Genomic DNA, 24,491 nt, shown 5'->3' with positions numbered 1-24,491 from the left:
GTGGGAAGAGTGGGCATTCTTGTCTTGTTCCAATCTTAAAGGAAAAGCTTTCAGCTTCTCACAGTTAAGTATAATGTTGGCTGTGGGTTTGTCATATATGGTCTTTATTATGTTGAGGTACTTGCCCTCTACAACCATTTTGTTGAGAGTTTTTATCATTAATGGATGTTGAATTTTTCAGTATCTATGGAGATGATTATGTGGTTTTTGTCCTTCTTTTTCTTGATGTGGTGTTACGTGTTGATGGATTTTTCAATGTTGTACCATCCTTGCATCCCTGGCATAAATACAACTTGATCATGATGGATGATCTTTTTGATATACTTTTGAATTGGGTTTGCTAATATTTTGTTGAGTATTTTTGCATTTATGTTCATGAGGGAAATTGATCTGTAATTTTCTTTGTGGTGTCTTTGCCTGGTTTGGGTATTAGAGTGATGCTGGCCTCATAGAATGAGTTTGGAAATACTCCCTCCTCTTCTTTTTTTGGAAAACTTTAAGGAGAATGGGTATTAGGTCTTCACTAAATGTTTGATAAAATTCAGCAGTGAAGCCATCTGGTCTAGGACTTTTGTCCTTAGATAGGTTTTTGATTACCAGTTCAATTTCATTGCTGGTAATTGGTATGTTTAGATTTTTCTGTTTCTTCCTTGGTCAGCCTTGAAATGTATTTTTCTAGAAAGTTGTCCATTTCTTCTAGGTTATCCAGTTTGTTACCATATAATTTTGCATAGTATTGTTTCATAATTCTTTTTATGTCTGTGGTGTCCGTAGTGATTTTTCCTTTCTCATTTCTGATTCTGCTGATGTGTGCAGACTCTTTTATTCTTGATAAGTCTGGCTAGGGGTTTATCTATTTTGTTTATTTTCTCGAAGAAGCAGCTCTTGCTTTCATTGATTTTTTCTATTGTTTTATTCTTCTCAATTTTATTTATTTTTGCTCTAATTTTTATTATGTCCCTCCTTCTACTGACTTTGGGCCTCATTTGTTGTTCTTTTCATAGTTTCATTAATTGTGAGTTTAGACTGCTTATAAGGGATTGTTCTTATTTCTTGAGGTAGGTCTGTATGCAATATACTTTCCTCTCAGCTCAGCCTTGGCTGCATCGCACAGATTTTGCGGTATTGAATTATTGTTGTCATTTGTCTCCATATATTGCTTGATCTCTGTTTTTATTTGGTCATTGATCCATTGGTTATTTAGGAGCATGTTGTGTAGCCTCCATGTGCACGTAGGATTTTTCAATTTCTTTGCATAATTTATTTCTAGTTTCATAGCTTTGTGATCTGAGAAACTGGTTGGTACAATTTCAATATTTTTGAGTTTACTGAAGCTCTTTTTGTAGCCTAGTATATGATCTGTTCTTGGAAATGTTCCATACTTGAGAAGAATGTATATTCTGTTGCTTTTGAGTGTAGCATTCTGTAGATGTCTGTTAGGTCCATCTGTTCTATTCTGTTGTTCAGTTCCTCTGTCTCCTTACTTATCTTCTGTTTGGTTGATCTGTCCTTAAGAGTGAGTACAGTGTTGAAGTGTCCTAGAATGAATGCATTGCATTCTATTTCCTCCTTTAGTTCTGTTAGTATTTGTTTCACATATGTGGGTGCTCCTGTGTTGGGAGCATAGATATTTATAATGGTTATATCTTCTTGTTGGATTGACCCCTTTATCATTATGTAATGTTCTTTGTCTCTTGTTACTTTCTTTGTTTTGAAGTCTATTTTGTATGATACAAGCATTGCAACTTCTGCTTTTTTCTCTCTGTTAGTTGCATGAAGTATATTTTTCCATCCCTTCACTTTTAGTCTATGTATGTCTTTGGGTTTAACGTGAGTCTCTTGCAGGCAGCATATAGGTGGGTCTTAATTTTTTATCCATTCAGTGACTCTATGTCTTTTGATTGGTGCATTCAGTCCATTTACATTTAGGGTGATTATTGATAGGTATGTACTTATTGCCATTGCAGGCTTTAGATTCGTGGTTATCAAAGGTTCAAGGTTAATTTCCTTACTATTTAAGAGTCTAACTTAACTCACTTAATATGCTGTTAGAAACACAATCTAAAGGTTCTGTTCTTTTTCTCCTCCTTTTTTTCCTCCTCTATTCTTTATATATTAGGTATCATATTCTGTATTCTTTGTCTATCTCTTGATTGACTTTGGGATAGTGAATTTAATTTTGCATTTGCTTAGTAATTAGCTGTTGTACTTTCTTTACTGTTATTTTGTTACCTCTGGTGACAGTTATTCAACCTTAGGCACACTTCCATCTATAGCAGTCCCTCCAAAATAGACTGTAGAGATGGTTTGGGGGAGGTAAATTCTCTCAGCTTTTGCTTATCTGGAAATTGTTTAATCCTGCCTTCAAATTTAAATGATAATCTTGCCGGATAAAGTAAATCTTGGTTCCAGACCCTTCTGCTTTACTGCATGAAATACATCATGCCACTCCCTTTTGACCTGTAAAGTTTCTGCTGAGAAGTCTGATGTCAGCCTGATGGGCTTTCCTTTGTATGTGATCTTATTTCTTTCTCTGGCTGCTTTCAATAGTCTGTCCTTATTCTTGGTCTTTGCCAATTTTATTACTATATGTCTTGGTGTTGTCTTCCTTGGGTCCCTTGTGTTGGGAGATTTATGCATCTCCATGGCCTCAGATACTATCTCCTTCCCCAGACTGATGAAGTTTTCAGCAACTACCTCCTCAAAGACACTTTCTATCCCTTTCTCTTTCTCTTCTTCTTCTGGTATCCCTGTTATGCAAATAATGTTCCATTTGGATTGGTCACACAGTTCTCTCAATATTCTTTCATTCTTAGAGATCCTTTTTTCTCTGTGCCTCAGCTTCTTTGTATTCCTCTTCTCTCATTTCTATTTCATTTATCGTCTCCTCCACTGTATCCAACCTGCTTTTAATACCCTCCATTGTGCTCTTCAGCAATTAGATCTCCAACCTGAATTCATTCCTGAGGTCTTGGATATCTTTCCGTACCTCCATTAGCATGTTGATGATTTTTATTTTGAACTCCCTTTCAGGAAGAGTCATAAGGTCTGATTTAAATCTTTCTCTGAAATTATATTAATTTTACTCTGGACCAGGTTCCTTTGGCATTTCATATTTGTATATGGTGCCCTCTAGTGTTCAGAAGCTCTTCTCTGGAGCTGCTCAGCCCCTGAAGCAATGTCGGGGGTTGCAGGGGAGCGGTACTGGTGCCTTGGGGGAGGAAAGAGCTGTTCCCTGCTTTCTGGCTGCTGTGCCTGTGTCCACTGCCTTAACAAGTGGGCTGAGCACACAGGTATAAGCTTTTGTCCCAGAGCAGTCAGATATGGATCCCTGCTTTCCACAAGCAGCTAGAATCTCAGTCTCTCCAGGAATTCTGCGTGTATTATCTTTCCAACCCGGTAGTCATGCGAGTATCATGAAATCACCATGAAATGTAGGTTTGTGCTCCCAGAGCAGAACTCCAGAGCTCAGTATTCAGCAGTGCCAGGCCTTCCACTCCCTCCCTGCTCCATTTCTCTTCCTTCTACCGGTGAGCTGGTGTGGGGGAAGGGCTTGGGTTCTGCCTAGCCACAGCTTTGGTACATTATCCTGTTCCGTGAGGTCTGCTCTTTTCTCCAGGTGTATGCAGTCTGGTGCCGTCCTCTTTCCTGTTTCTCTCTCAGGATTAGTTGTGCCGACTATATTTTCTAATTGTATCCAGTTTTAGGAGGAAGCCTCTGTCTCTCCTCTCAAGCCACCATCTTTTATCCAATCTCAAGATGGCTTAATTCTTTATCAGCAATTATTAGATTAAAGATCTGGTATAATAGGCACTTGCAAAAGTGACTAGCTTTTTCCTCTTCTTTCTCTAACTCTCTCATTTTATTATTATTATGCTGATGATTTTTATTTTGTCATATTGTTATAATCAATTAAAGCATTATTTGTTCTGATGAGCAAAGGATTCCTATTTTGAAAGAGTGCCTTCAATTGGTTCCTGTCTTTTTGACATACTCCTAACCAATTTTGGACAACTTTCACTGAAATAATTTGTATATTTGACTTTGTTCTTAGAATTTTTATCACTCAAACACTTTTAACTTTTTTACTGTCAAATACCTAAATTTTCTTTTATAATGTCTTGATTTATATTATTAGCCAAGAAGTTTTCCCTGTTTCTAAATTACACAAATGGTTTTCTAGCTTTTCTTATAAAATTTGTATGACAATCCACCTATAATTTATGCTTATGTAATGAAAGACAGAGGACCAATTTTATTTCCTCCCAAGTGGAGAACTAGTTGTATCACTCTAATTAACTATGTAATTCATCTTTTTCATATAGATTGGAACTATCATCTTTATCATACCTTAAATTCTTAATTATTGCACTAATCCATTGATGTATTCCTAAGCCAATTCCATAGGTCTTTGATTATAAAAATGGATTATTTTAATCCTTTTTCAGCCAAGGGTAAAATCAGTTCAGATTCCAAACAAATAGTAAAATAACTGGCTACTGTACCTAATACATAGTAGGACATCTTTGTTTGAATTTTTATTAACATATCATAATAGCAGTCAATGAGCAATTCACTCAACAGTCAAATGTATGTAGCTGTTAAAAGAGAAATAATTAGGAAATTATTCTCTTATTTATTTCTATAATAGCTTATTCTAAAAGTTCTTAGAATACTTCACTTAAATTAGAAAGAGTAGAGAATTAACTCAATGATTAAGCATACAGGTATTAACAACGTTGTTATACTTGGGATAACTATAAACAGATACTATTCTTATCCAAAACACAATGAATTAATTCCACTTACATAGTTTTAGAAAGAAAAAAGGGTTCATACCTGAGCATTTGAATTAGTTGGCGTCTCAGTTCCAACAAGTGATAATTTATTCTGACACTTGATTTAAAAAGCAAAGAAAAACATGTTATAGATAGTTCCCTTCCCGTCCAGTCAGTGTCCCTCTAAAACAAGATATAAATATATGATGTAAGAGAAGAGTTTATTTAAATTCCTCACTTGCTAAGCAAGAGGACCAGGAAGTCAGGCAAACAAACCCTAAATTGAAAACATAAAAAGTAAAAGGGATTACTAGACTTGACACAGAATGAAAAATGAGCATAAGAAATAAGGAAAAAAAGAACAAAACTAATAACTAGGGTGAATTAAAAGCTAGATAATGGAAAAATGAGAAAGAAGAGAGTAAAAGGGAAAGGACTAAAGACAAATAACAAAAATAGTAAGAAGATAATTAAGATTGTAGGAAAATAAAACCTTCAGGAATCATTGTTTCTGTATGATCTTAAAAGAATCTCAAACCATTGGCAGGGACTATACATGATTAAAAATATGGGCAATACAAATTTCATTTGTGCTCATTTCTAGTCACAGCATCTTTCTACAAAAAAACTCTGATTTTTTAATTCAAATTTCCATACTGAAAAACTATCAAAAGCAAAAAAAAAAATTATATAAATTACCTTAAAAATATATTAGTGATACAGAGTACAAAGGATTTATCCTATAAAATAAGGTTAAAAAAAAAAAGGAAATAAAACCACTAACCTGCCCTAATCTGAAACTTTACTGGGAAGAATAGGATGTGAAAAATGACTGTGTTAATTTCAGAATTATGCATTCCACTATTCCAAGTAGAAAAATTTTTACCAACATATTGCTGTGTACAAGAAATGATTCCATCTCACTTAGAAAATTTACATACATTTCAAACACAGTGTTTTCTAAATTAATTCAGTTTCACTCAAACTCCTTAATTATGCATTCTCCTCATTTCTATATTCTCTGTCTTAGGGCTCTACCACCCAATCAAACCAGGAACCTGAAACTACCCATAATCCTGCCCCATTTCACATTTAACTTCCAAATCTTTTTGGCCCTATCTCCTTAATACCTCTTGAATCCATTCTTCTATTTGCAAGTTAGACAGAATTTAGTCCTTCAGTGCTTACCAGGACTACCACTACAGCCTCCTCAGTGCTTTCTACCTGTAGTCTGACTTTTCTCCATTCCATTTTCTTCAAAACCACTAATTTTTCCAAACTAAGTATCTCATCATATCACTTCATGTTTATTATAATCCTTTAATGGCTTCCCATAGTATACTCAATAAAATCCTTCACATTCTTGACCCTAATTACCACTCCAGTCTCATCCTTCTTTTCCTCATTTATGTAAGTCATATTATTCTATTTAGAGTTCTCCAAACTCTCCCAAAATTTATATATTTTGTTCTTTTTGCTTTGCATACCTCTCCCACTTTCACAGGCTAACTCCTATTTATCCTTAGAAAAAGCTATCCTTGATTCCTTCAGTCTAAGTTTACTACTCTTCCTTAGTCTTTGCATTTCTACCACAATATTTCTAATATAATGGCTATTGCCTCCATTAGATGATAATCTCCTTGAGGGCAGGATACGACATAATTTTTATCTTTCTACACCCACCTAATAGAAAGATTCTTAAATGAATGCTTATAGGTCTAAAAACTACATAAATATTTATCATATAACAATGGCTTTTGGGAACCAGTATAATTATTTCTTTCAAGTCTGTTATTGTTAAGTCTATCTGTTAAGTACCTTAATTCCATCTATTAAATCTCTTGTTGTGTATTAAGTTTTTATTGAAATAGATTTAAATCTGGTAGCCAATTAATTGATATATCACTTTTATTTCTTGATACTTACTTCTTCCATATCTTTCCACATTTCTTCACATTTTTTAATAAGTTCTTTTTCTGCATCTGTAACATCTTCCACATCTGTAATAATATCTGGATCTAGATCTTGATGATTCACTGACATGTGCCTTGTGATTTTCGTGGTCTTATAAGAAAACTAAAGTAAAAAATATTTATTCATGGGGCGGAGCAGAGATGGTGGCATGAGTAGAGCAGCAGAAATCTCCCAAAACCACATATATGTATGAAAATATAACAAAGACAACTCTTCCTGGAATAAAGACCAGAGGACACAGGACAACATCCAGACCACATCCACACCTGCGAGAACCAAGCGCCTTGCAAAGGGGGTAAGATACAAACCCCGGCATGGCGGGTCCTAAGGGCCCCTCCCCCCAGCTCCCAGCGGGAGGAGAGGAGTCAGAGCCAGAGGGAGAAGTAGCCCAGGACTGCTGAACAACCAACCCCAGGAATCCGGACCAGAGCCCAGACACAGTGCATGCGTGGGGCCCTGGATACTAGGGAAACAGGGCAGCAAGAACGGTGAGCGGGTACTAGAGGATGGCACAGGAGGACAAAAGAAAAGCGAGCGGCCATCTTCTTTTTTTGTTGTTGTATTGTTGTGGTGCTTTTTGGAAGTCTTAAAGGGACAGGGAAACCAATAGTAGAGAAACAGGGCAGCAAGACCGGCGAGTGGGTATCGGAGGCTGGCGCCGGAGAACAAAAGAAAAGCGAGGAGCCACTTTTTTTTTTTTGGTTTTGGCGAGCGCTTTCTGGAAGTCTTAAAGGGATAGGGACCCCAATACTAGGGAAACAGGGCAGCAAGACCATTGATTGGATGCCCAAGGATGGCGCTGGAGAATAAAGACAAACGAGCGACCATTTTTTTTTTTGTGGTCATTGTTTTGTTTTGGTGGGTGCTTTTTGGAAGTCTTAAAGGGGCAGGGTGGGACACTTAGTCCAGAGGGAGGGAATCCGGGGATCTCTGGGCACTCTAATCCCCTGGGCTGCAGGGCGCACGGAGGTCCCTTACAGAGGTAAATAGCCTCCCGGCCGGTCCCCCTCAAACGCAACTCCACCACATTGGAGAAGCAGCCTGAGCCAGGCCATGCCCACGACAACAGTGCAGATAAACTCCACAGCTGCCGGGCAGGAAGCAGAAGCCCTGTCTGCGCACAGCTACCCAGCACAAGCCACTAGAGGTCACTATTCTCCCAGGAGACGAAGGCCACAAACCAACGAGAGGGAAGTTCTTCCAGCCGTCACTAGTCCCAGCTCTGCAAACTATTCTTATCACCATGAAAAGACAAAATTACAGGCAAACCAAGATCACAGAGACACCAGAGAAGGAGAGAGACCTAACCAGTCTTCCTGACAAAGACTTCAAGATAAAAATCATAAACATGCTGACAGAGATGCAGAGAAATACGCAAGAGAAATGGAATGAAGTCCAGAGGGAGGTAACAGATAGCAGAAAGGAGATTACAGAAATGAAAAAAACTCTGGAAGGATTTATAAGCAGAATGGATAAGATGCAAGAGGCCATTGATGAAATTGAAACCAGAGAACAGGAATGCATAGAAGCTGACATAGAGACAGATAAAAGGATCTCCATGAATGAAACAATACTAAGAGAACTGTGTGACCATTCCAAAAGGAACAATATCCGTATTAAAGGGGTACCAGAAGAAAAAGAGAGAGGAAAAGGGACGGAAAGTACCATGGAAGAAATGATTGCTGAAAACTTCCCTGAACTAGGGGAGGAAATAATCGAACAGACCACGGAAATACAGAGAACCCCCAACAGAAAGAATCCAAGGAGGACAACACCAAGACACATAATAATTAAAATGGCAAAGATCAAGGACAAGGAAAGAGTTTTAAAGGCAGCTAGAGAGAAAAAGGTCACCTATAAAGGAAAACCCATCAGGCTAACATCAGACGTCTTGACAGAAACCGTACAGGCCAGAAGAGAATGGCATGAAATATTTAATGCAATGAAACAGAAGGGTCTTGAACCAAGGACACTGTATCCAGCACAACTATCATTTAAATATGATGGCGGGATTAAACAATTTCCAGACAAGCAAAAGCTAAGGGAATTTGCTTCCCACAAACCACCTCTACAGGGCATCTTACAAGGACTACTCTAGATGGGAGCACTCCTAAAAAGAGAACAGAACAAAACACACAACATATGAAGAATGGAGGAGGAGGAATAAGAAGGGAGAGAAGAAAAGAATCCCCAGACAGTGTGTATAACAGCTCAATAAGCGAGCTAAGTTAGGCAGTAAGATACGAAAGAGGCTAACCTTGAACCTTTGGTAACCACGAATTTAAAGCCTGCAATGGCAATAAATACATATCTCTCAATAGTCACCCTAAATATAAATGGACTTAATGCACCAATCAAAAAACATAGAGTAATAGAATGGACAAAAAAGCAAGACCCATCTATATGCTGCTTACAAGAAACTCACCTCAAACCCAAAGACATATACAGACTAAAAGTCAAGGGATGGAAAAACATATTTCAGGCAAACAACAGTGAGAAGAAAGCAGGGGTTGCAGTACTAATATTTGACAAAAATAGACTTCAAAACAAAGAAAGTAACAAGAGATAAAGAAGGACACTACATAATGACAAAGGCACAGTCCAACAAGAGGATATAACCTTTCTAAATATATCTGCACACAACACAGGAGCACCAACATATGTGAAACAAATACTAACAAAACTAAAGGGGGAAATACACTGCAATACATTTATTTTAGGAGACTTCACACACCACTCACCCCAAAGGATAGATCCACCGGGCAGAAAATAAGTAAGGACACGGAAGCACTGAACAACACAGAAGAGCAGATGCACCTAATAGACATCTATAGAACTCTACATCCAAAAGCAACAGGATATACATTCTTCTCAAGTGCATATGGAACATTCTCCAGAATAGAACACATACTAGCCCACAAAAAGAGCTTCAGCAAAATCCAAAATATTGAAATTCTACCAAACAATTTTTCAGACCACAAAGGTATAAAAGTAGAAATAAATTCTACAAAGAAAACAAAAAGGCTCACAAACACATGGAGGCTTAACAACATGCTCCTAAATAATCAATGGATCAATGAACAAATTAAAATAGATATCAAGGAATACACAGAAACAAATGACAACAACACAAAGCCCCAACTTCTGTGGGACGCAGCGAAAGCAGTCCTAAGAGGAAAGTATATAGCAATCCAGACACACTTGAAGAAGGAAGAACACTCCCAAATGAAAAGTCTAACATCACAATTATCGAAATTGGAAAAAGAAGAACAAATGAGGCCTAAAGTCAGTAGAAGAAGGGATATAATAAAGATCAGAGAAGACATAAACAAAATTGAGAAAAATAAAACAACAGAAAAAATCAATGAAACCAAGAGCTGGTTCTTTGAGAAAATAAACAGAATAGATAAGCCTCTAGCCAAACTTATTAAGACAAAAAGAGAATCAACAGAAATCACCAGAATCAGAAATGAGAATGGAAAAATCACAACAGACTCCAGAGAAATACAAAGAATTATTAAAGACTACTATGAAAACCTATATGCCAACAAGCTGGAAACCCTAGAAGAAATGGACAACTTCCTAGAAAAATACAACCTCCCAAGACTGACCAAGGAAGAAACACAAAAGTTAAACAAACCAATTACGAGCAAAGAAATTGAAACGGTAATCAAAAAACTACCCAAGAACAAAACCCCCGGGCCGGATGGATTTACCTTGGAATTTTATAAGACACACAGAGAAGACATAATACCCATTCTCCTTAAAGATTTCGAAAATACAGAAGAGGAGGGAATACTCCCAAACTCATTCTATGAAGCCAACATCACCCTAATACCAAAACCAGGCAAAGACCCCACCAAAAAAAGAAAATTACAGACCAATATCCCTGATGAATGTAGATGCAAAAAATACTTAATAAAATATTAGCAAAAAGGATTCAAAAGTATATCAAAAGGATCATACACCATGACCAAGTGGGATTCATCCCAGGGATGCAAAGATGGTACAACATAAGAAAATCCATCAACATCATCCACCACATCAACAAAAAGAAAGACAAAAACCACATGATCATCTCCATAGATGCTGAAAAAGCATTTGACAAAATTCAACATCCATTCATGATAAAAACTCTCAGCAAAATGGGAATAGAAGGCAAGTACCTCAACATAATAAAGCCCATATATCATAAACCCACAGCCAACATTATACTGAACAGCGAGAAGCTGAAAGCTTTTCCTCTGAGATCGGGAACTAGACAGGGATGCCCACTCTCCCCACTGCTATTTAACGTAGTACTGGAGGTCTTAGCCACAGCAATCACACAAAACAAAGAAATACAAGGAATCCAGATGGGTAAAGAAGAAGTTAAACTGTCACTATTTGCAGATGACATGATATTATACATAAAAAACCCTAAAGACTCCACCCCAAAACTACTAGAACTGTTATCGGAATACAGCAAAGTTGCAGGATACAAAATTAACACACAGAAACCTGTAGCTTTCCTATACACTAACAATGAACCAACAGAAAGAGAAATCAGGAAATCAATTCCATTCACAATTGCATCAAAAAGAATAAAATACCTAGGAATAAATCTAACCAAAGAAGTGAATGACCTATACTCTGAAAACTACAAGTCACTCTTAAGAGAAATTAAAGGGGACACTAACAAATGGAAACTCATCCCATGCTCGTGGCTAGGAAGAATCAATATCGTCAAAATGGCCATCCTGCCCAAAGCAATATACAGATTTGATGCAATCCCTATCAAATTACCAGCAACATTCTTCAATGAACTGGAACAAATAATTCAAAAATTCATATGGAAGCACCAAAGACCCCGAATAGCCAAAGCAATCCTGAGAAAGAAGAATAAAGTAGGGGGGATCTCACTCCCCAACTTCAAGCTCTACTACAAAGCCATAGTAATCAAGACAATTTGGTACTGGCACAAGAAAAGAGCCACAGACCAGTGGAACAGAATAGAGACTCCAGACATTAACCCAAACATATATGGTCAATTAATATTTGATAAAGGAGCCATGGAGATACAATAGTGAAATGACAGTCTCTTCAACAGATGGTGCTGGCAAAACTGGACAACTACATGTAGGAGAATGAAACTGGATCACTGTCTAACCCCATACACAAAAGTAATTCAAAACGGATCAAAGACCTGAATGTAAGTCATGAAACCATTAAACTCATGGAAAAAAACATAGGCAAAAACCTCTTAGACATAAAAATGAGTGACCTCTTCTTGAACTCATCTCCCCGGGCAAGGAAAACAACAGCAAAAATGAACAAGTGGGAGTATATTAAGCTCAAAAGCTTCTGTACAGCAAAGGACACCCTCAATAGAACAAAAAGGAACCCTACAGTATGGGAGAATATATTTGTAAATGACAGATCCGAGAAAGGCTTGACGTCCAAAATATATAAGGAGCTCACACGCCTCAACAAACAAAAATCAAATAATCCAATTAAAAAATGGGCAGAGGAACTGAACAGACAGTTCTCCAAAAAAGAAATACAGATGGCCAACAGACACATGAAAAGATCCTCCACATCACTAATTATCAGAGAAATGCAAATTAAAACTACAATGAGGTATCACCTCACACCATAAGGATGGCTGCCATCCAAAAAACAAAGAACAAATGTTGGCGAGGCTGTGGAGAAAGGGGAACCCTCCTACACTGCTGATGGGGATGTAAATTAGTTCAACCATTGTGGAAAGCAATATGGAGGTTCATCAAAATGCTCAAAACAGACTTACCATTTGACCCCGGAATTCCACTCCTAGGAATTTACCCTAAGAACACAGCAATCAAGTTTGAGAAAGACAGATGCACCCCTATGTTTATCGCAGCACTATTTACAATAGCCAAGAATTGGAAGCAACCTAAATGTCCATTGGTAGATGAAGGATAAAGAAGATGTGGTACATATACACAATGGAATACTACTCAGCCATAAGAAGTGGAAAAATCCAACCATTTGCAGCAACATGGATGGAGCTGGAAAGTATTATGCTCAGTGAAATAAGCCAAGCGGAGAAAGAGAAATACCAAATGATTTCACCCATCTGTGGAGTATAAGAACAAAGGAAAAACTGAAGGAACAAAACAGCAGTGGAATCACAGAACCCAAGAATGGACTTACAGGTACCAAAGGGAACAGGACTGGGGAGGATGGGTGGGTAGGGAGGGATAAGGGGTGGGTAGAAGAAGAGGCATATTAGATTAGCATGCATGGGGGGGTGGGAGAAAGGGGAGGGCTGTACAAGACAGAGAAGACAAGTAGTGATTCTACAACATTTTGCTATGCTGATGGATAGTGACTGTAAACAGGTTTATAGGGGGGACCTGGTATAGGGGAGAGCCTAGTAAACATAATATTCTTCATGTAAGTGTAGATTAAAGATAACAACAAAAAAAAAAAGAAAAGAAAGAGAAGGGGGATTACTTCTTGATAGGATAAAACTAACTATAAATCAATGATTAATGCATGCTTTAAATATCCTTAATTTTGATCTCTTAAAGGGTGTCAGATGATCAGCTATGGAGGTACACGTTTCTGATAATATTCCTTTCTCTTAAAAAAAAAAAAAAAAAGGAGTTCCTGTGTGGTAACCTCCAATGAGTTCTACACAATGGTATAAAGGGCATATCAAAGTGTGGGCAAAGGGTCTGTTTGTGTTTATACAGAGGATGAAAGCCTAATTTGGCTACCCAGAAAATGAACTATGATATGATATGAAGAAGAACTTCCAACATCAGCACTCTCTGGAAGACTGATACCAGAAGATGATCATCAAAAACCTCAACAAAGATCCAGGCGATGCTGCAGTTGTAGCTGCATCCATCCCACTGGTTCCTGGACTTGCCATTGGAATGAAGAAGGAGATATCTAAGCTGACCTGGGCTTTCAGTAAAACAACAAATTTGACTGGACCTATACTGTTGGAACTCAACCAGGAATTAGGAGAAGTGCAAGTTGTAGTGTTCCAAAATCTTACAACTACAGACTATCTACTGTTAAAAGAACATATGGGATGTGAACAGTTCCCAGGAATGGGTTGTTTTAATTTGTCTGATTTCTCTCAGACTGTTCAAGTAGTTGGACAATATCCATTATATCATAGACAGATTTTCACAAATGCCTAGGGTGCCTAACTGTTTTTCTTGGCTTCACTGGAGATGGCTGGTAATTATAGATCTGCTTTGGTTATGTAACTGTATTCCTATTATGTTAATGTGTGTGTGCAATTCAATTAGTAGATTAAAACCTATACATGCTTAAGTTACTCTACAAGATATGTCAAAGAAATTTTCCCATGTTTTCTTCCGTCTGCTATCTCTATAGCTTTTCTTCTTCCTTCCTAATTACAACCCTTAAATAGAATTTGTGCCTCATATCGAATTCACCGTGTATCATAAATCCTCCAAGTGGTAAAGATACCTCAAGACAAATGCTGGGCATAGAAGCCACAGGGCATAAATCTGCAAAGAAGTAAAAAGCTAACCTTTTCAAACAATATGGCTTCTCTCTCACTTACCAACTTTACATTTCCCTGTATGGCCCCAGAAGATGACTGGTTAGCCAGAGACAGGTAAGATGCCTCAAGGGAGGAACAACCTGAGACAGGCACAGTCGCAGGGGGGCCATCAGGTGAGAAACTGGGGATCAACAGAGGTGAGGCTTAAAACCTCACCCCCCCCCCCCTGTTTTGAGAGAAATCTTCTGCATCTGTGGATGTTTTATTGCCCTTGTCTAGCTTGGATTAACACATAGTCTACAGGCACACACCTGATTATCTACATTTGCTCTCTTACAACACTAAACTATGTTTTCTACCTTTATCTTGCATCTACCTACCACTTCAGCATTTTATTAAAAAAATATTAACAATAATAATAAAGGGAGAAATGTGGGATTCACATATAAATCAAGTATAAAAATCAAACGAATATTCATATTTGACCTGATTGTTTATAGTTCATAATGCTTGATCAAAACCGAAAGTTTTTGTGATGACTGCCCTTGTACTGTTCACCATGTAAGAACTTATTCACTACGTAAGAATTTGTTCACCATGTAAGAACTTGTTCGTTATGTTTCAGAAGATTGGAGACTGATGAGAATTAGGCTGGGGGTGGATCAATGATTGTGCATTGAGCATTGACTCCCCTATACAGAATTTTATTGTTGTTAACAACCATTTGATCAATAAATATGAGAGATGCCCTCTAAAAAAAAAAAAATTTATTCATTTAACAATATTTGTTGAACACCTATTATGTGTCAGATACTCACCTAGAAGCTAAAGCTGTACAAGTGAACAGAACAGGCAAAAATCCTTTCTTACATTAAGCTTACTTACATTCTACTTGAGGAAAACTGACAATAAACCAAGAAAATTAAAAATATATATACTGTAGAAGATAAAATATAAGTACTATGGCAAAAAGCAAGGCAAGAAGAAATAAAGGGTGTGTTGGGCAGGGGCAATGTATTTTTATATAAGGTGGTCATATAAGGTTACTGAGAAGTTGACAATTGAGATATGAAGGAGATATGGGGATATTTAGGAAAGAGGCTCCAGGCAGAGGGGACTGCAGGTGCAAAGGCTTTGGGAAAGGAATATGACTGCCATGTTCCTGAGCAGTAAAGCAACGGGTGTGATTAAAGCAAACTAAGGGAGAGAACACAAGGTAAAATCAAAGAGATAATAGGGATGAAATCATGTGGACTTTGTAGGCCATTTTAAGAACTTAGGCTGAGATAATAAACTATTAGAGGGTTTTGAACAGAGGAATGACATGACATGAATTACATTTTACCAGTATAATTTCACTTAACTAAATCCAGTAAGTACAGAAGAAGGAAAACCAGTTAAAATATTGTTGCAATGATCCAAGCAAGATGTGGACCAGGATAATACTGAGGCAGTATAAAGTGTCCACTTCTAAATACATTTTTAAGACAAAGCCAAAAGCATTACCTAACAGCCTGCACACAAAGTGGCAAAGAACAAGAGGAATTAATTATTATTTTAAAAGATTGTGCCTAAGCAATTGGAAAGTAATTGTTACTTACTGAGATGGGAATGATGGTGGAAGAAACAGCTTCAGCAAGGCATGGGAGGGTTGGTTAAGAATTCAGTTTAAGATGAGCTACATTTAAGATGTCTATTAGTGGAGCTGCTGATTTGGCAACTGGATGTACATGTCTGGAGTTCAAGGGAAACTTTAGAGCTGGAAACAAACATGTAAAACCTTAAGGCTGGATATGATCAGAAAAGCCAGAGTGCAGAGATATAAGTTAGAAGAGTTCCAGACCTGGAGAGATTATGGAGATGAGGGAGAACAACCTAAATAGTCTAAGAAAGAGGACCCTGTAAAGTACAAGGAAAATCTAGAGTATGATATCCAGAGAGTCAAGATAGGAATGTATTCAAGGAAGGACGATGAACTCTCAAATACTAGAGACATGTCAACTAAGATAAAAACAATAGAATTACTTAGCAATATAGAAAGAGAATTGTTATTTTCCAAAAATAGTCACAGGAATTATTTCAGGGTGTCATTTCCCATTCAGAGGCAGAGCTTATATACCCTCCCATGAACCTGAGTATGACTTCCTGACTGCCTTTATGAATAGAACAAAATGGAAGTGACAACACATAACCTCCAAGACTAAGTCATAAAAGGCAGTATAACTTACATCTGCCTCCGTCAGAACACTTGTTCTTGTAAACCAGCCGCCAAGCTGTGAGGAAGTCCAAACTAGCACAAATGAAGAGACCAGTGCAGAAGCCCACAGAGAAATGAACTGAAATTCCCAGACAAAAACTAGCATCAACTGCCAGGCAGGTGCGTAAACAAATCTTCTGATGATTCAGCCCCTAGGCTTTGAGTCTTTTAGTTAAGGGCCCAGACATTGTAGCGCAGAGACAAGCTGTCCCTGCTGTACTGCCTGAACTCTTGATTCAAAGAATCCCTGAACATAATAAGTGGTTGTTTTATACCTCTAAGTTTTGGAATAATTTGACACAACAATTTCATTTTTTTGTCACAACTAATACACAAAAATGGAGGTCACTGTTAACCTTTATAAGAGTAGTTTACAGTAGAATGGTGGGAGTGAAAGCCTTATTGGAGTAGATTAAAGAGAGAACAGAAAGCAAGAAACTGGACATATCCAGTATACAAAACATCTTCAAGAATTTTTCCTCTAAAAGAAAAGAAAAATAAGGTACCAGCTATAGGGGTTTGAGGAGATAAGAAAGAAAATTTTAAGATGGGAGAAAATACAGCACCTTTCTATGACACAATAAGAGAAGGAAATATTGCTAAGGCAGGAGAGAAGGGAGAGAAAGAATGGGATCTAATGCATAAGTAGAGTGGTTGGCTTAAGACAAATGCACATACTTTTTATCCATTTAAATGGGCAGTTAGGCAGATTATTAGGGGTATAGATGCAGGTAGCTGAGTAGATGCCTTGGCAGAAGCCTGCAGAAGTTGTATTTGGACTGCTTCTTTGTTCTCAGTGAAATGGTAACAAAAGTCATCAGCTGTGAAAAAGCAGTGGAGGTTCAAGAGCAGAAGAAAAGACGTGTATAAGAGAGATATATAGGGGAGAGGAGGCAAGATGGTGGTGTGAGTAGTTCAGTGGAAATCTCCTCCCAAAAACATACATATTTTTGAAAATACAACAAATACAACTATTCCTAAAAGAGTCACCAGTAGATACAGTACAATAGCCAGGCTACATCCACATCTGTGAGAACTCAGCATCACACAAAGGGGGTAAGATATAAGCTGCAGCTCAGCGGGACCTGAACGCCCCCCTATCCCAGATCCTAGCAGGAAGAAAGGAGTCAGAGCAGGGAGGGAGTGAAAGCCCAGGACTGCTACACAAACAGTTCTAGAAATCCGCACCAGGAAGGCAGACACACGGTGCATGGGGTGCCGGATATTAGAAAAATGGAAAAGCAAAACCTGTGAGCAGGTCCCTGCAACCAGCAGCCCTGAAACAAAAGAAAAGCAAGTGCTTTTTGCAAGTCTTAAAGGGACAGGGACCTCACACCTGGACGAAGTCGTCCCAACACACGCACACCAGCACCCAGGGATCCAGGGAACTCTAGGCGACCAAACACCCTGGGTGGCAGTGCAGCTCTGGAGGCCCTTACAGCAATAAGCAGCCTACCAGTCATTCCCTGAAATGGCACGGACCCCAAGATCCCGGCCCAGTAGTGGGAGAGCAGCAGCGCGTGCCGGGGGAGACGTTGCCAGAGGGGTCCGGGAGCATCTTGTGCGAGCCCGCAGCAGCGGCAGCCAAGCGGCCCAGAGCTGGGCCATGTGGGCTGGCAGCGGCAGCGACAGAGTGGCCTGCACAAGCCCACAGCGGCAGCACCAGAGGGCACCGGGAGTGGCCTGTGCAAGCCCGCAGCGGCAGTGCCAGAGGGGACCAGGGGCAGCCCGCACGAGCCCATGGCAGCGGCGACCGAGCAGCCTGGGAGTGGCCTGAGCGCACCGGCAGCACCAGAAGGTCCCGGGAGCGGCCCGCAGGAGCTGGTGGCAGCGGAGGAGCAGCTCAGGAGCAGCTGTGCCCCCAGCAGACCTTCAGCCGCCCAGGCCAGAACCAAAGGCTGCTGCCGGGACACATTTGCCTGGCAGGGGCGCCGCTTTCGTGGGACAGCGCACCTGGAGCACCTGCAACTCCCTGCAGGGCTCTGTGCTACGCTGACGGAAACCCCACCCACAGCAGCTTAGGGGATTAACCCGGAAGCTGCTCCATGAGTGCGGGTAATCGACACAAGTAGTGGAGAAGTGCAAGGTTTCCAGCAAGCAGGAAAGGACTTTGTTCTCCCAGCTCACATATGCGCTACCAGCCTACAGCTACCTCTATCAACATAAAAAGGCAGAAGAATTTAGTCCAGTCCAAAATAGCCCAGAAAACCCCTGAGAGAGGACCGGGTAGATAGACCTAGCCATCTCTCCGAAAAAGAATTCAAAATAAAAGTCATAACTATGCTGATAGATCTTCAGAGAAATATGAAAGAGGTAAGGGATGAAGTCGGGAGGGAGATTCCAGAAATGAAACAATCTCTGGAAGAACTTAAGAGCAGACTGGATGAGGTGTAAGAGGCTGTTAATGGAATAGAAATCAGAGAACAGGAACGCAGAGAAGCTGATGCAGAGAGAGATAAAAGGATCTCCAGGAATGAAAGAATATTAACAGAACTGTGTGACCAATCCAAACATAGCAATATTCGCATTATAGGGGTACCAGAAGAAGAGAGAGAAAAGGGGATAGAAAATGTCTTTGAAGAAATACTTGCTGAAAACTTCCCCAAACTGGGGGAGGAAATAATTGCTCAGACCACAGAAGTACACAGAACTCCCAACAGAAGGGACCCAAAGAGGCCAACACAAACACATAATAATTAAGATGGCAAAGATCAAGGACAAGGACAGAGTATTAAAGGCAGCCAGAGAGAGGAAAAGGGTCATCTACAAAGGAAAACCCTTCAGGCTATCATCAGACTTCTCAACAGAAACCTTACAGGCCAGAAGAGAATGGTATGATATATTTAATGCAATGAAACAGAAGGGCCTTGAACCAAGAATACTGTATCCAGCACGATTATCATTTAAATATGAAGGAGGGATTAAACAATTCCCAGACAAACAAAAGTTGAGGGAATTTGTCTCCTACAAATGACCTCTACAGGGTATTTGAGGAACTGCTCTAGATGGGAGCACACCTAACGCTAAATAGACGTCACCAGACAAAATAAAATGACAGCAAAGAAAGCACACCAACCAAATACTAACTAAAGAAAAAAAATAAAATAAACTACCCACAAAAGTAGTCAAAGGAAACAAAAAAGAGCACAGAAAAAAAACGCAACATATGAAGAATGGAGGAGGAGGAATAAAAAGGGAAAGAAATAAAGAATCATCAGACAGTGTTTATAATAGCTCAATAAGGGAGTTAAGTTAGACAGTTAAGATAGTAAAGAAGCTAACCTTGAACCTTTGGTAACCACGAATCTAAAGCCTGCAATGGCAATAAGTACGTAACTTTCAATAATCACCCTAAATGTAAATGGACTGAATGCACCAATCAAAAGACACAGAGTAATCGAATGCAAAAAAAAAGCAAGACCCATCTATGTGCTGCTTACAAGAGACTCACCTCAAACCCAAAGACATGCACAGACTAAAAGTCAAGGGATGGAAAAAGATATTTCATGAAAACAGGGAGAAAAAAGCAGGTGTTGCAGTACTAGTATCAGACAAAATAGACTTCAAAACAAAGTAAGTAACAAGAGATAAAGAAGGACATTACATAATGATAAAGGGATCAGTCCAACAAGAGAATATAACCATTATAATTATATATGCATGCAATACAGGAGCACTAGCATATGTGAAACAAATACTAACAGAATTAAAGGACGAAATAGAATGCAATGCATTCATTTTGGGAGACTTCAGCACATCATTCACTCCAAAGGATAGATCCACTGGACAGAAAATAAGTAAGGACACAGAGGCACTGAACAGCACACTAGAACAGATGGACCTAGTAGACATCTATAGAACTCTACATCCAAAAGCAACAGGATACACACTCTTCTCAAGTGCACATGGAACATTCTCCAGAATAGACCACATATAGGCCACAAAAAGAGCCTCAATAAATTCAAAAAGATTGAAATCCTACCAACCAACTTTTCAGACCCCAAAGGTATAAAAGTAGAAATAAATTGTACAAAGCAAAAAGGCTCACAAACACATGGAGGCTTAACAACATGCTCCTAAATAATCAAAGGATCAACAACCAAATTAAAATAGAGATCAAGCAATATATGGAAACAAATGACAACAACACAAAGCCCCAACTTCTGTGGGATGCAGCAAAAGCAGTCTTAAGAGGAAGGTATATTGCAATCCAGGCATATTTAAAGAAGGAAGAATAATCCCAAATGAAGAGTCCAAGGTCACAAATATCGAAATTGGAAAAAGAAGAACAAATGAGGCTTAAAGTCAGCAGGAGGGAGATAACAGAGGTCAGATTAGAAATAAATAAAATTGAGAAGAATAAAACAATAGAGAAAATCAATGAAACCAAGAGCTGGTTCTTTGAGAAAATAAACAAAATAGATAAGAGAAAAAGAGAATCAACACACATCAACAGAATCAGAAACAAGATAAAAATCACGACGAACCCCACAGAAATGCAAAGAATTATTAGAGAATACTATGAAAACCTACATGCTAACAAGCTGGAAAACCTAGAAGAAATGGACAACTTCCTAGAAAAATACAACCTTCCAAGACTGACCAAAGAAGAAACACAAAATCTAAAGAAACCAATTACCAGGAAAGAAATTGAATCGGTAATCAAATAACTACCCAAGAACAAAAACCCCGGGCCAGATGGATTTACCTCGGAATTTTATCAGACATACAGAGAAGACATAATACCCATTCTCCTCAAAGTTTTCCAAAAAAAATAGAAGAGGAGGGAATACTTCCAAACTCATTCTATGAAGCCAACATCACTCTAATACCAAAACCAGGCAAAGACCCCACCAAAAAAGAAAATTACAGACCAATATCCCTGATGAATGTAGATGCAAAAATACTCAACAGAATTAAAAAATACATCAAAAGGATCATACACCATGACCAAGTGGGATTCATCCCAGGGATGCAAGGATGGTACAACATTCAAAAATCCATAAACATCATCCACTATATAAACAAAAAGGACAAAAGTCACATGATCATCTCCAAAGATGCTGAAAAAGCATTTGACAAAATTCAACATCCATTCGTGATAAAAACTCTCAACACAATAGGTACAGAGGGCAAGTACCTCAACATAATAAAGGCCATATATGATAAACCGACAGCCAACATCATACTAAACAGCGAAAAGCTGAAAGCTTTTCCTCTGAGATCGGGAAAAAGACAGGGTGCCCACTCTCCCCACTGTTATGCAACATAGTACTGGAGGTCCTAGCCACTGCAATTAGACAGAACAAAGAAATGCAAGGAATCCAGATTGGTAAAGAAGAAGTTAAACTGTCACTACTTGCAGATGACACGATATTGTAATAAAAAACCCTAAGGACTCCACACCGAAACTACTAGAACTGATATCGGAATTTAACAAAGTTGCAGGATACAAAATTAACACCTAGAAATCTGTGGCTTTCCTATACACTAACAATGAACTAAAAGAAAGAGAAATCAGGAAAACAATTCCATTCACAATAGTATCAAAAAGAACAAAATACCTAGGAATAAACCTAACCAGGAAGTGAAAGACCTATACCCTGAAAACTATAAGATACTTTTAAGAGAAATTAAAGAGGACACTAACAAATGGAAACTCATCCCATGCTCCTGGCTAGGAAGAATTAATATTGTCAAAATGGCCATCCTGCCCAAAGCAATATACAGATTCAATGCAATCCCTATCAAATTATCAACGAACTGGAACAATAGTTCAAAAATTCATATGGATCCACCAAGGACCCTGAATAGCCAAAGCAATCCCGAGAAGGAAGAATAAAGTGGGGGGAATCTCGCTCCTCAACTTCAAGCTCTACTACAAAGCCACAGTAATCAAGACAATTTGGTACTGGCACAAGAACAGTGCCACAGACCACTGGAACAGAATAGAGCCTCCAGACATTAACCCAAACATATGGTCAATTAATATTCGATAAAGGAGCCATGGACATACAATGGCGAAATGACAGTCTTCAACAGATGGTGCTGGCAAAACTGGACAGCTATATGTAAGAGAATGAAACTGGATCACTGTCTAACCCCATTACACAAAAGTAAATTCGAAATGGATCAAAGACCTGAATGTAAGTCATGAAACCATAAAACTCTTAGAAAAAAGCATAGGCAAAAATCTCTTAGACAGAAACATGAGCGACTCCTTCATGAACATATCTCCCTGGGCACAGGAACCAAAAGCAAACTGAACAAGTGGGACTATATCAAGCTGAAAAACTTCTGTACAGCAAAGGATACCATCAATAGAACAAAAATATATCCTACAGTATCGGAGAATATATTCATAAATGACAGATCTGATAAAGGGCTGACATCCAAAATATACAAAGAGCTCACGCACCTCAACAAACGAAAGGAAAAAATCCAATTAAAAAATGGGCAGAGCTGAACAGACACATCTCCAAAAAAGAAATTCCGATGGCCAACAGACACATGAAAAGATGCTCCACATCGCTAATCATGAGAGAAATGCAAATTAAAACCACAATGAGATATCACTTCACCCCAGTAAGGATCACCATCATTCAAAAGACAAAGAACAAATGTTGGAGAGGTTGCAGAGAAAGGGGAACCCTCCTACACTGCTAGTGGGAATGTAAATTAGTTCAACCATTGTGGAAAGCAGTATGGAGATTCCTCAAAATGTTCAAAATAGAAATGCCATTTGACCCAGGAATTCCACTCCTAGGAATTTACCCTAAGAATGCAGCAGCCCAGTTTGAAAAAGGCAGATGCACCCCTATGTTTATCGCAGCACTATTTACAATAGCCAAGAAATGGAAGCAACCTAAGTGTCCATCAGTAGACGAATGGGTAAAGAAGATGTGGTACATAGACACAATGGAATACTATTCAGCCATAAGTAGAAGACAAATCCTATCATTTGCAACATGGATGGGGCTAGAGGGTATAATGCTCAGTGAAATAAGCCAGGCGGAGAAAGACAAGTACCAAATGATTTCACTCATATGCAAAACAGCAGCAGAATCACAGAACGGAAGAATGGACTAACAGTTACCAAAGGGAAAGGGACTGAGGAGGATGGGTGGGAAGGGAGGGATAAGGGGAGGGAAAAAGAAAGGGGGCATCACGATTAGCATGTGTAGTGAGGGTGGGCCCGGGGAGGGCTGTGCAACACAGAGAAGACAAGTAGTGATTCTACAGCATCTTACTACGCTGATGGACAGTGACTGTAATGGGGTTTGTGGGGGGCACTTGGTCAAGGGCGGAGTCTAGTAAACATAATGTTCCTCATGTAATTGTACATTAATGATACCAAAATAAACAAACAAACAAATAAATAAATAATTTTTTAAAAAAGAGAGCTTAAGTTTAAGGCATCTAAGAGATGGAAGCAGAAGGTAAACGGTCCTGCCATGGGCCGCTTAGGTTACTTGGCATGTCTGGTTCTCTCCCCGGAAGGAGAGACAAGGGCTCGCCGCCTTTAGAGAGCGGGGAGAGAATCAAGCTCCGGGGGGATACCTTTGGTACATTTACAGGGAAGCTCGCTGGTTACCCGGCTCCTTCAACTCCCCACCCGTCCGCCTTTCTCCCCTAGTCGGCGGCGCTCTGAGGCTGCAGAAGAGTGGGACCCTAAGGCTAGCCGGCATGGGGTATCCAGCTCCCGGAAGGTGAGGGTCCGACCATCGGAACTGCAGCTCCATTTCCTGGGAGCTCCAGCCCGGTGCCAAATTTCACCCACCCGGCGTTCTCCCCGCCCAGCTCTTACCACCGCAGCACCAGCGACTCAGTTCACTTTGGCCTGGCGTGTACAGGCTTCCGTTCCAGGGCTTCGCGCGCTGCTTGCTGATTGGATCCACTCCTGCCCACCCCAGCCATTCCCGAAACTCGCTTCCGCTTACGAGCAGGCTGCGCGGCTGCCCTGGGGTTGGCC

General features: G+C 39.3%; 1 protein-coding gene across 1 annotated transcript in view; it reads right to left on the bottom strand.

The window, feature by feature from the left end:
* CENPK (centromere protein K) overlaps positions 1–24,468 on the bottom strand; it is a 59,980-nt gene extending 35,512 nt beyond the window's left edge. Inside the window, exons 1-3 of the mRNA XM_037013608.2 lie at positions 24,327–24,468; positions 6,705–6,854; positions 4,840–4,896 (exon numbers count right to left, since the gene is read on the bottom strand). Coding sequence (XP_036869503.1) covers positions 4,840–4,896; positions 6,705–6,821 — 174 coding nt within the window. The 5' untranslated portion in view covers positions 6,822–6,854; positions 24,327–24,468. The remainder of the gene's footprint in view (positions 1–4,839; positions 4,897–6,704; positions 6,855–24,326) is intronic.
* Between the last annotated feature and the right edge of the window lie 23 nt (positions 24,469–24,491).

The sequence above is a fragment of the Manis javanica genome, chromosome 1, assembly GCF_040802235.1.
Source record: "Manis javanica isolate MJ-LG chromosome 1, MJ_LKY, whole genome shotgun sequence".
Taxonomy (NCBI): Eukaryota; Metazoa; Chordata; class Mammalia; order Pholidota; family Manidae; genus Manis; species Manis javanica.
Note: the sequence above shows the minus strand (reverse complement) of the source record. Positions and strands in the feature narration are given on the sequence as shown.